The 13,774-nt window shown below is 26.2% G+C and overlaps 3 protein-coding genes across 3 annotated transcripts; 2 read left to right on the top strand and 1 right to left on the bottom strand.

The window, feature by feature from the left end:
• Positions 1-1,449: 1,449 nt before the first annotated feature.
• LOC100749329 (xylosyltransferase oxt) lies at positions 1,450-5,318 on the top strand. The gene is made up of 7 exons (XM_003492573.4): positions 1,450-2,014; positions 2,118-2,587; positions 2,696-2,838; positions 2,935-3,101; positions 3,261-3,642; positions 3,718-4,667; positions 4,743-5,318. The coding sequence occupies exons 1-7, from the start codon at positions 1,844-1,846 to the stop codon at positions 5,190-5,192; spliced, it is 2,733 nt and encodes a 910-aa protein (XP_003492621.1). The 5' UTR covers positions 1,450-1,843; the 3' UTR covers positions 5,193-5,318.
• Positions 5,319-6,684: 1,366 nt separating this feature from the next.
• On the top strand, positions 6,685-8,868 carry LOC100747177 (LETM1 domain-containing protein 1). Its single transcript, XM_003492555.4, has 3 exons — positions 6,685-8,196; positions 8,344-8,493; positions 8,609-8,868. Exons 1-3 carry the CDS (start codon positions 7,474-7,476, stop codon positions 8,786-8,788), a joined length of 1,053 nt encoding a protein of 350 aa, XP_003492603.1. The 5' UTR covers positions 6,685-7,473; the 3' UTR covers positions 8,789-8,868.
• Positions 8,869-9,018: 150 nt separating this feature from the next.
• LOC100748738 (zinc finger CCCH domain-containing protein 3) lies at positions 9,019-12,974 on the bottom strand. Its single transcript, XM_012390388.3, has 7 exons — positions 12,776-12,974; positions 11,446-12,286; positions 11,252-11,340; positions 10,987-11,170; positions 10,614-10,772; positions 10,347-10,542; positions 9,019-9,817 (listed from the first exon to the last, which is right to left on the bottom strand). Exons 1-7 carry the CDS (start codon positions 12,825-12,827, stop codon positions 9,371-9,373), a joined length of 1,968 nt encoding a protein of 655 aa, XP_012245811.1. The 5' UTR covers positions 12,828-12,974; the 3' UTR covers positions 9,019-9,370.
• Positions 12,975-13,774: the final 800 nt, after the last annotated feature.

Raw genomic sequence — 13,774 nt, 5'->3', positions numbered from 1 at the left:
ATAATACTTGATACGAATATAATTATTAATTAAACAAATTTTATAATAATATATATATATATATACATATATATATAATGATGTGTATTACAGTATCAGTTTTTATTATAATTTTCACTCTTTTAAATTAATATAATACGAATTTTATAAAATACTCCTGATATTTCTTATACTAATTTAATCGTAGAAGGGTGCAAAATCTTCAGAAAGGAGCGATTCGTGGATCAGGATTCGAATTTGTAAGTATGTAGCGCTATTGACTATCTCCCGCCTTTTTTAAGAAGAGTTTTTTATGAGAAGAGTTGTTTTAGCTTTATCAGTCATGCAACAGTATAAAATTATTGTAAAATTACATAATTACACAAATTACTATACAGAAAATTACGAACTCATAGTAAAATTGTACAATTATTACAAATGTACAAATTGAATTGAATAAAACAATATCATTTTGCATATGAATCCTCAAATCTTTTCCAATTCTCATTAGTTTAAGAAATAGGTTGTAAAAAGTGACGAAAAAGTTCGAGAAAATTGATAAATATTGGTAAGTATTAAGAGAATAAGGTAGCATTTCAAAACCTTTCGAAATTTTTAGAAATGATTTCCTGAAAATCATTTTCCGGGAAAATTCAAGTTCAACAAATTTTTGAACACGCCAACTTAGCAATCTTTTATCAGGAGAACACATAATATAAGAGGTAGCACTCTTTTGGAAATTTTTGGAAATGACACCATATTTCAATTGAAATTCTCGAGTTCTTGAAGAAAATTTTTATTAGAATCTCAATTTTTTAACGGGAGAACAGGATAGCCTAGGAGGTGACACAAGAAATTTACGGGACCTATTTCAGAATTTTGAATCGATTTTGCGATTTTGTATCGGGAAAACAGAGAGGTGGCAGCATTTCAATAATTCTTGGAATTTAGCATCACTTCTCGAAACTTTTCCACTTCATTTTTTAATTTTTTTGAATTTCTGTGGGATTAGATAGGGGAAAGGATAAATAACAAGATTGTAAAACTCATTCAAAATACATTTTGTATAATCATCTTACAATAAATAATCTTATTTCTTATTGTACTATATAATCATTTCCAAGAAGATCTTGTCGCTGGTTATCCTGATTGTTGTTTCTGCCCCAAAATGATTTTTCTGTAATCAATACAAATACATAAATGTATACTGAAATACTTAGATGTATAATTTTGGAGCTATGTCAATGATTCTATTTCTCTGAGGAGATTATAAATATATCTAAATTAAATTAGTTATTTCAACTAGATAATCTTTTGCAGGAAATAGAATATTTATTAACTATGGTGGCAATACTGGCAATACTGTGATACTGATAACTAAATGTAGATTATCATGAAGTTACCTTTATAATGCAGTATAGATTTTTATGTATATATATTTGTTAATTTATAGCAATAAATATAACTTGAAAGAACGTTACCTCGCATAATTTCTTTTTGAAACTTTTATGCTTACATTTCCTCACTTAATTAAGAATTTAGAGTGGAATGAAGTTGAACGTGTGTTAACAATGTAAACGAATATTTATATTGAAGTACTATATTGAACATACATTTTACACTTTGTTATTGTCTTTTTGGTAATTTATGACTGCCTAAATTATCTGTATACATTTGTATATTACATATAAGTATAGATATAAAAGATATAATGCAGTGGATGTAATATTATATATAATATCGAACGTATGAGTGAAACATGTTCCTCGTGTCTTATGAAAATTACCCATTAAATTGGGTTATGAAAGTTACAAAACTCAACAAAATTCAAAGGATTCAGTTGACATAAATTAAAATAAGAAAGATGGTTATACCAAAAAATCATTCAATAAGTCGGTCCTCTAGTTGTTTACGAAAATATCGAATACTGTTTGTATTTGGTATTACTGTACTATGTGTACAAATTTATTTAGCTCATATATTCTTCGGTTTGGAAATCCGAAATCGAAAATTTAGTCGGTTGTCTTCAGGGGAAGTAAGTTTTAATATGATTTTTACTATATATAATATAAATATTATTTTTTGGTCGCATTATTAACATTATAATACCAATTATATATATTTTTTTTTGCATATAGGACTCATCTCAACCTACAGAAGATGAAGGTTTACCAAAAGGTTTACGTCAATTGAAACTTCCACCTGACAAAATTAGTAATTCAAATAAAATTCTACAATTTCAACGAAACCGTACTACTAGAGTAAAGCTAGATCGTAAATCATTAAATTTTACGCCACCTTGTGAATTTACTGGCAGAGAAGCAGTGAGTGCTGTAACACGTGCACAAAGTCAAGTATGCAAACAACGCATTGTCAATGTGACGTGCCTTAACCAACAAGGATTATTATACCCAGAAAGAATACAGTCTCTGTGCCCTCATTCTCCAGGATTTATAGATAAACCAGTCAGTTTAGGATGTTTTAAAGATGATAAAACATTAAGAATACTTTCTGGTTATTACCATGTTTTTAAAGGGAACAATTCTCCAGAACGCTGTGCTTTTCTATGTCTTCAGTCAGGATATTTGTATGCTGGTACTGAATATTCGTAAGTTTTTCAATTATTTAAGAAACTAAATGAAAAATTATATCAAGTATCAGTTACTATTCTGAATTGACTACATCAAGATTTAAAATGTATGGTATTTAATTTTAGTGTTGAATGCTTTTGTGGAATGGAAAATCCATCTCAACTAAAACGATTACCAGATTCTAGTTGTAACATGAAATGTTCTGGTAATCCAAAATATTCTTGTGGTGGATATCTAACAATTAATGTATTTTGGACTGGAATTCAGAGTAAGGAAGTAAAGAATTGATATATTTATAGCATATATATTCATTATTGCTTGTAACAATGTAGATTTTTAATAAATCTCATCTTTTGTTTAATAGAATTTAAAGCACAAGAAGCTCGAAATACAAGTATAGATGGCGAAAATGAAAAGCCAGTTCGAATAGCATATTTATTAACAGTAAATGGCAGAGCCAGTCGACAAGTAAAACGACTTATCAATATTCTTTATCATCCTTCCCATTTATTTTATATTCATGTTGATGCGGTAATTATATAAGTTTTTTGGTTTTAAGATATTCGAGACAACATTATCAACCGGTAATGCACTATACACGCATGCGTGCACCATCGGTAGATCATGTTGTTGTGAACATGTCAATATGATAGAAGAACATGTTGTAATCCGTGTACTTCCTATTTTCAGCGACAAGATTATCTTTATCGAGAAATGTTAGAAGTGGAAAAATCTTGCAAAATTAATAATATTAAGGTGGCAAGAGGAGAAAATTTAAGACATGCAAGCATTTGGGGAGGTGCAAGTCTTTTAACGACTCTTTTAAAATCTGCACAACAGATGCTTGCACATCATCACCATTGGGATTTTCTTGTAAATCTGTCAGAATCTGATTTTCCTATAAAAAGCAATACGCAATTAACTCAATTTCTTAGCTTGAATAAAGGTATGAATTTTGTAAAATCTCATGGAAGGGAAGTCCAACGATTTATCACCAAACAAGGTTTGGATAAGACTTTTGTAGAATGTGAAACTCGTATGTGGAGAATAGGCGATCGCAAATTACCAGATGGTAAATGTTCTTTCTTTCGTTATATTTGATAATATTTGTAATATTCTCAACTTATTACAAAAAATGTTTTTATAGGTATTCAAATAGATGGTGGTAGTGACTGGGTAGCCTTAAGCAGAGAATTTGTAGAGTATGTTGCTAATCCAAATCCGGATAAATTAGTGACTGATCTCTTAAAAGTATTTAAATATACTTTATTACCCGCTGAATCCTTTTTTCATACAGTTCTACGTAATTCAAAATTTTGCAATACTTACATTGATAATAATTTACATGTTACTAATTGGAAAAGAAAGTTAGGCTGTAAATGTCAGTATAAAGCTGTGGTGGATTGGTGTGGTTGTAGTCCAAATGATTTCAAACTTGAAGACTTTAGCAGAATTCGCAATACAATAGATCGCAATTTGTTTTTCGCACGAAAGTTTGAATCTATTATTGACCAAAGAATCATAGACAGGGTAGAAGAATGGTTATACCCTGAGAATTTAAATAAATCTGTGAATGCGAAAGGTTACGACGCGTACTGGCAAAGTTTATACCATGCAGCAGATTTGAGTCCTTTGAGTGATGATGCACAATTGACTGTTTCAAATTCCTTAGCAAGATTAATTTTTCGTAAACTGAATATAGATTACAAACATATCCGTCTTTTGGAAACAACTGCCTATTTTAAACAAAATCAGTTTGTTGGAATATTAATTCGTGCTGAAGCTACATTACAACAACAAACTGTTCAACAAGAATATTTGGAACAAATAGAAGCTTTGATCTACCTAAGACAGAATTTTTCTACTAGTAGAGAATGGTTGGGAAAGATACAAAGTTTATCTGTTAATACTGATTATGATCAAAAAGAAAAGACATTTAGAAATTTGATGGGAAGTATAGGACCATATTCATATCCAGTTTTATCATACGAATTTGATACTACACTGACCATACCACAAAATCTGTCAATACTATGGGTGGATCCTTATGGTCGATTAGCAGAAGTTAATTATATACAGCTTGAAGAAACGACATTAGTAAATATAAGAAATTTTTAGTTATTGTTTTATATTTAATATCCTATAGATAACTAACGGTTTGGTTATTTTCAGACAGGGTATGTTAAACCACAATTCAATGAACATCTAGTTGTGGGTACTTGGCATCTATTCTTAGTTACTGATTCCTTATTAGTGACAAAAATGAATTTTTTGGTGACTCCTTTAGGATATTGGAAAAATAAAAAGATTGATGCAGAGAGAGCTAAGGAAATAAATAATGCATCTGCCAACAGTTATCATATTACCGAAGAAATGAATAAAAAGTGGTCACATTTATTAAATTCCGTAAATTTTTACGAAAGAACTACACATACGACAGATAATGAAATTAAAATTAATTCTAACTTGGATCAATGGATAGACAAGCTAGTACAGGAACATTATGAAATTGATAAAATCTGTAATGCTAATAATGCTAAATTAAAGTTACAAAAGTGTATTAATACTTACTGGAGCTCATTGAGTCCAGATTCAAAGGCTGATATCAATAACCTATGTTAAAACTATCAATTAGTTTACTAAATATGTGCCATTCTCAATATTTTTAAAATTTAACTTATTAAATACGTGTAAAGGTTAATAATCTTTTTAGATATTTTTATATCAAATACATGCTATACATATTCATATGGTCTATTTTAAAAGTATTTTACATCCTGAAATTAAAAAAATGTTAAGCTAATATAAGAAAATTTTTGCCATTCTTTGGATATCCAAAGTTCAATAATCTGATTATTTCACTATAGCAAAATGCCTCTTTTCCTATTATATATTTCTATAAAGTTTTGTTAATTTATATTCACATAATAATGTATATACATATTGTGTATAGATTTTCCTTAATTCTTATTTCTGGTAAATTTATATGAAATACAGAAAATTCAAGTTTGTTTTCACATAGAGATATAGAATATTTAGAATTTTTGTTGAAAAAGTAATTAATCTTTATTTGCCATATGATTTTCATTTTACAAATTAATGAATTATGTTTTATATGCTGTAAGTAGAAATTATAATTTCTCAATATACATATTTATACCAAATTTGAATTACATTCCTACAAAATATTGCTACATGTGCCTTCAATTTTGTTAATTCATAGAAGCTTGAAATTTCAATAATAATTGTGCTTGTATATTGTGAAGTGATTTATATTACGATTTTAAAGGATGCCCCCTGTTTTTAAACAAAAAATAAGCTAAAAACATTAGTTTAATTATTGTTGTGTATTCTTCTCTAAAAAGATCAATTTATGAGTATGTTTTATTTTACATGATATTATTACATGTGTATTATGCAATTTATCTGTGCATAAGTATGTTCACCATTGATCTGTTAATCTTTTTAAAATGTATAAATGATGGTTAACTAAACAAAAATATTTATGCCACTATCATTTATAAATGTAAATATTTATAAAAATCAAAAAGACGAACTGATTTAAGAATTGTCTTATCACCTAAATTAGTGCAAAATCAAAATATTACAATGTCCTACAGTTAATTATATGATATGACATGACGAGAATTGCACTAATGTATTAAATAATGGTTAATTAGCTAAAATTGGCTACAAAAGATACTTTATTTCCAAACGGAAGTTTTTAAATTGAATAAAATTAGTAAACTTTTCTTCTTAAATATTTCTAAACATCCTGACACCCAATAATTTTATAATAATACTTAATCAATCTTTTATTGCTTCATTATGTTAATGTTTATTTATAAAAATACTTTATTTATAAATAAATAATTTTATATATAATATTGTTATTTACGTTAAGTAAGACTAATAATAGAAAAAGTTATTTAAAATTACATTATTGCTTTTCCTATTAATACATTTACGTATGTCCAGAATTATATATTAAATTTTGTAAACACAAAATAAAGTTATATAGCTTACAATGTATGCATATGTTAGCAGATAATACTTTTTGTATTTATCCACTTAGTAAAAACTCATTAAAAGATATACAAATATCAATTTTAAATTTACCGCTAAAGGAACGTTCAAGCCATCGATTATTGTGAATCTATACATTGTGCATGTGCTCTCTATGATGTGTAAAGTAAATGTGTATACGGTATCAGATGATATTATGTTTAATACAGTATAATTAGAACCATATTGGAATATTACATCTAAGATGTGACCAGTCAATATAATACAAAAATTATAAGTCTTATAAAAATAACTGGCATTAAAATATTTTGTATACAATAATACATTGATACCGTAGCAAGCAAAAATAAATAATTAAGAATTGAAAATTCAAAAAATTCATCAACTCTTAAAAATCGTTATAAATTCAATCTCCTCGTATTTTGTATTTATGGGTTTTATATGCTTAGTTGTTTTTAATAAATTATGAATTCAGATATGATATAACATACCGAATAAGACTAATAAACTGAATACAAAGAAGTTAGTTTCTGTGATTGCAGTGTTTAATATTGATAACATAATGTATTAACAATTGTTTAAATAACAAAAGGGTGCCTTATTTGAAATTAGAAAATTTTATAAATACTATGTCATACAAGTATAATATCTCTTTAATACTTCTACATGAAAAGAAAATAGTATAAATATTAATGGGATTAAGAAGCATTATATGCCAAATGATAATTATAAATAGTATTACTAAATAGTATAATTACCTTTTTGTACAGAATATTTATTAAATATATTTAATTTGACATAATAGCATTGTCAATTCGAAATAGAACTAAATAACAAGATTTAACATAACCACAAGTAATATTATATAAATAGAACCATGAAAATGTATAGACTAATGCATCATCAAAGATATGTTTTTCAAAATAAAAAACTTTTACCTCTCACATATACCTGTATGCGATTTCAAATACAAGAAGGGAAAAAGATAGAAAAACATAGAATATCTAACATCAAAAATTATTGGTTTGATAAATATATAAATTATATTAAGAATTATGAACAAGTACTGGAAAAGAATTTTCCAAAGACAATGCATGTATATCGTATATTTAGTATTGGTACCAAAGATTTTATTCAAGATGTAAAAAAATTTCTTCTGGTAATGAAAAAGCAAAATATTGATGGAGATAGTAATTTAATTGCAGATGAACTAAGGTTGAACTATACAATGCGTAAAGATTTAATAAAGATATTTCCTGTTTTATTAATATCTGCCATTCCTTTTACAAATTACATCATCTTTCCATTAGCATATTATTTTCCAAGATATCTTTTAACTTCTCATTATTGGACGTTACAACAAAAACTGGATTTTATGCTACTGGATCATAAGAAAAGATTAAAACACAACAGACCATTGTTTAGGTGCATGCAAGCAGAGCTTAACAATATTAAAAATGAAACACTGAAATTAAAATGGAGTGGTATTATTGCATGTCTTGGTAGTGGTACACATCCTAATGTGAAAGATATTATTGCCTGTTCTGAATTATTTGCGGGTCCACCATATTCATTAAATAGTCTTAACAGAAAACATACAGTATGTTAAATTTAATATTTAATTTAAATTAATATTGTTTTTATATATTATTCAATTATATTTTAGTAAATTAATTTCACATCTATAACAATTTTTTGAGAGTAAAATCTTTTATAAATATTAATATAATCCTGAATTACATTTTAGAAAGAATTACTTGGTATATATAATATATCTACTTGGACGCTTTTTAAAAGAAAAAAATTAACAGAACGGGCTATGTTAATAAAACGAATGGATCAAGCAATACAAAAAGAAGGTGGACCTACTACAATGTCGAATGATGCAATACGTTGGGTGTGCATAAAATAATATTCCAATATCTTTGATATTTTTTATACTATTTATTCGATGATTTCTTTACATATTATACTATATTTATTACATATATTCAAATTATAAAATATTTTAGGCACTTTCATTTAGGGGTGTAAGTCCTGCAACTATGTCCTTAGAAAGTATGAGAAATTGGCTAGATCAATGGTTCATAATATCAAATACAGTCGATGAAAACACAGTTTCATTGTTGTTACATAGCCCAATACTGCTGGCATACAATCATCCTACTAACTGGATCCTTTTGTACACTTAAAACAACATTATCAAATATTTGTTCTTTTTATTGTAAAAAAATGTATAAGAATTGTAACAATACAAAGTTTAAATATTTGTGTTTGGATTGTTTGTATAGCATATATGTAAATAAATAAATTGTACATTATGCACTGTACAAATATATCTATGTCAGAAGAATACAAAAATGTACATTTTCTATAGTATTATATAAATATTTTATCGTATTTTCAGAAAATTTTCTTTTTTATATAGCTAGCAATAGCTCTCTTTTTTATTTTTTGTAAAGAGAATTGTTATTTTAGGAAAACAAAGCAAGAATAACATGTACATAAAATAAAATAATTATAACTTGTACATAGATGACATACTTTCATTTTACATATACATTACAAAATATAATTGCCATTTTTTGTGTATAGCTAAATATAATATAATACAAATGTAACTCTTTTATTAGCTACAAGTATAAATTTTTTCAGTTGTTAAAGATAAATTATTTTGTTAAATCACACAAACATGATACGTCATTTGAAATAAATGATTACTAAAACCATAAAAAGTATCGAAAGAATTTTACCAATAATTACATTCTTTTGCATTAATCAATAGGTATATAAGCAGGTAAAACACCAATTGGAGGACGTTTCAATACTTTTGGATCAGAAACGGTTTCTAATTCATCACTATTTTCATTTATTTCCGAATTTGTATTATTATTAGACATTTCAATTGATGTATTAGAAGGAACTACAGAGTCTATATTTTTCATAAGATTAATTTTTCTCATAATGTTTTCTTTTTTTTTATCAAGAGATTTATTTAAAGCAGGTGCTTGTTCATAATATCTAAGTCTGTTTTCAGCAGATAAAGTATCTTTTGTAACAGTTGTTACTGTTTGACTACAATGCATGTTGTATTTTCTTTTTAAATGGTTTTGATTCTTAGAAGATGATTGTATTTTATGTGGGTAAGGACAATACTCACCTTTACTGCATTTCTCTGTTTTCTCAAACTCTGGACATAGATTTTCATGGCGCTGCTTACACTGTAAAAGAAGAAACTTCCAGCTCTTTGAAAAATGTTGTCTTGTATGTGTTATTAATATATTAATTATATACATAAATATTTCCCCATTAATAAAACTAATTGTCAAGATATCAATATTTCATTTAAAAATTAATCAATAAATGAATAATTATTTATAAACTATAAACATATAAATTATTATTAAATGTAGAAAAAAATAAGTGTAGAAAAAATAAATTATAATATGTTAAAAAGATATCTAAGATTCTTCTAAATACTTAAAATTTGCATTAAAATTTAATTAAGATCTAATAAATTTCAGTATATTTTACTGATAGGTACTTATGAAAATTACTGTAAAAATATTTATATAACAATTTATTTATATAAGTAATAAAAATTGTCTAATCTTTTATTAATCCTTTGGAGACAAATTTTCCATAATACTAGTACATATGAGTACACATAAGTACAAAAGAGAAGGTTATAAAGGTTTAATAGAAGATAGTAAATATTTTAGTTCAAAAAATAAAAAATATTGCACTTACCTCACTACCTTTGGCACAATATCCTTGCAAGAAATCTATACAAATTGGAGTACTGGAAGAAACTTTGATGTGACGATAAGGGCAAGCATCCCGGGTACAGCAACCTTCCAAGAAGTATTTACAAGTTGGCATTTTTTCTGGACCTACATCGTGAGATAATGGACATTTATCCAACAAACAATTTCCTTGAAGAAATCTAAAAAGATATTTTCTCTATTAAACAATGTGCTTTTTTATATATCATATAGATACAAAATGTTACTTTACTTTTTACAAAGAGAAATTTGTTTCTTGTCATGACGCTTTACACAAATCCCTTTTTCATGATTTGAACAATATCCAAATTTTTGAAATATTAAACATGGTTGGTTATTTTTTTGCATTTTGTTGCGTAATATTTGTATACTCTTTTGTTTGACTTTATTGCTACAAAGAGAAAAGACAAACAAAATGATTATATGGCTTCTAATAGTATTATATTATATAATGATGTAATAAAAAAGAATTTAATATGAAAAAGATTAAAAAATATAATATGTATAGAATTATAAACAAAGCAATAAGGAAATATGAATTTAAATGTTAAGAGAGAGAGTATAATTAATGAAATAAGACTATGAAGTTAAAGATAACCATATACCTTATATTATTTTTATAACTTATTTTTTGTGACATATTAGATGGGGATTTAATTGCATTTGTTGAATTCAATATTTTTTTACTTGAACTACTTGGAGTTTCTTTCATAGATTTTACTCTACATAACTTTTTCCCATTGGTAGCTATTATAAATTTGTCAACTTTAAGATTTATTGCCCGTTTTTCTGAAATTAAAATGTAGACAATATGAAAATCTGTTCTATATTCGTTTCTACAATTTTATGTAATATAGTATTATCACTTACTTTTTATCCCATAACTTTTACGTACTAAATGATTCTTGGAACATTTATAAACAATTCCTCCAATCGTAATTAGTTCCATTTTATTATTTCTGTAAAATTTTTCATAAAAAAATTATTATTATCAATTTAATTTTTAGGATAAAATTATAGAAGCTATCTAAAACTTTAAAAAATGTTATATCTTTTATACTCACATTTTAGATACATATACAGTCTTTTCTTGACCAAGGCTTGCATGTTCTCTTGCATTTGTAGTTTTTGATGCTGTTCGATCTATTCTGTATTTATTAATTTTAGGTTTTATAACTGGTGATTTTACTAAGTTAATATCTTCATTAATTGACTGTTGCAAAATATTTGCTATCTTTGTTTTCATAACTTTTTGAGGTGCAGGTTTCACATTTTTTACTATTGAATTTGAGGTTCTTTTGGTCTTACATGGTTCTATTTGAGAAGTACTAAAGGATTTTCTTGACCCTCGCCTTACACGCAAAAGTTTCCTTTGTGATAAAACTACAATACTAGAATTGTTCACTTTCTTTTGATTATGAATAACCTTTGGAGAATTTGTATTCTTAACAAGTTTTAATCTTGAACAAACAGGATAGGTAATATTTTGTATTACTTTTTCTTTATGTTCTGCCGGTTTAAATTGTACAGAGGAAGACAACTTTTTGATTAATTTTGGATTAACATGTACTGATTTTTGTATAGAATTTGTACTTGTTATATTTACAGAATTACTTTGCACGCCTTCATTGGAATTAATATTTTTCATCATTGATGGATTAACATGTACTAAAGATCTCTTATGTAATTTTGGATTAACATATATTTGACGATTAAAGTTTGGATTAATATATACATTAGTACTTGTTGATACATTGCATGATGTGCTACTAGATGTTCTGGGCAATTGTTGGGACATATGAAGTAAATTTATACACTTCTCAGAATTCAAAGGTTGGTTTATAATAGGTTTATTCACACAGCACAATTTATCTGATGATTTCTTCTTATGATTTTCTATTAAATCTAAAAATAATACATCATAAACATATAAATACAAAATAGCTTGACATGTGTGTGTGCGCACGTGTGTAGATTCAGAATATTGTTGAATTATAATATATATTATTGAATTATATTAATATATTATAGAAGTTATAGATCATGAATTATAATTTACACATACGTATTTATTATTAGAATCACAATGATATAAATGTTGAGATTAATAAAGAAGTATTATAAAAATTGAAAATATAGATACGTTAGTTTGTGACATATGAGTTAAGGCATTTTAAATATATCAATATTTGTTGTTAGCGAAAAGTTCATAATTTGTTGTTTTTTTATTATTGTTTTGTTTTGTTTCCATATTTCGCCCTAATATTTATACAAGTATGGTTAATGAAATGACATAATTAACAGCATGATTTTATCTTTTGTTAAATTTATTTTAAATATGATAAAACGTTTATTTGCTATTATAGTTAGAACTGTACAAAATCGTAAACTTACGTGTTAAATAGTGTATTTCCTTGATTAAACTTTCATCCATATTTAGTAGCATAAAATGTTATTTTTTATTACTCAATAAATGAAGGGAAAGAGATTAAAGATAACAACTTCGCAGTATAAGAGATTATTTTATAAATCAGTATATGTATTTCACAAATTACAATACGTTGATGTTCCTTATGCCATAAAAATAAACTATTTAAAGATAGATGTCGTTTTCTGAAAATTACAAACACTAGCGCTATATGTGCACGATAAGTGAACTATTTTCTATTATGGTTAAATAGCGGGATATTTTAACTTATAATTTTTGATTTTGTGACTATAATTATTACATCAAGAATGTAAACAATGTTTTAATGTTTGCAATTTAAAAAAATAAAAATATGTGATTTTATAAAGGTTGGATATAATATTAATGTAACTATCAAGAAAGAATTCAAGTTAACAAATATAAAATTCTGTAAATTACCTGAAAGTTGCATTTCATGTTCATTTTTATTACTTCTGATTTACAAAAGCTGTAGGTACGTTTAATAACCAGAGAGGAAGTTTCTTCTATTTTCATTCGATCACAGATTATTTAGCAACATTACTATAATTTCTAGTTTTCTTTCATAAATAATGTTAAGCGATGGGGAGTGAAGATCATCCCGGTCTATAGTCAATCAGTCATCGCGTACTTGACAGTAGCTTTGTTTACCTAATGTGTATAGGGTACTTATAGCCTAATTTACATACGTGTTTATATGCAACGTGAATCCGAACCTGTTTTAATTTTTAATATTATTCAGTGAACGTGTAATAAATTTAGATAATTTCTGTTTAAATAATTCGCGCTTTTTCATAAATGTTTCTCTTAACTTACACGCAAACGCAGGAGATATTGATCTGTGTCCATGAATATACTGGGTCGCATATAAAAGGTCTGTAACTTACCACTAAACTTATATATATCCACTTGTGGTACTCAAAGAGATACCTTTTTTATGAAGAAAA

The sequence above is a fragment of the Bombus impatiens genome, unplaced genomic scaffold, assembly GCF_000188095.3.
Source record: "Bombus impatiens unplaced genomic scaffold, BIMP_2.2 scf_0765, whole genome shotgun sequence".
Taxonomy (NCBI): Eukaryota; Metazoa; Arthropoda; class Insecta; order Hymenoptera; family Apidae; genus Bombus; species Bombus impatiens.
This window is presented reverse-complemented; position numbering and strand designations above follow the sequence as displayed.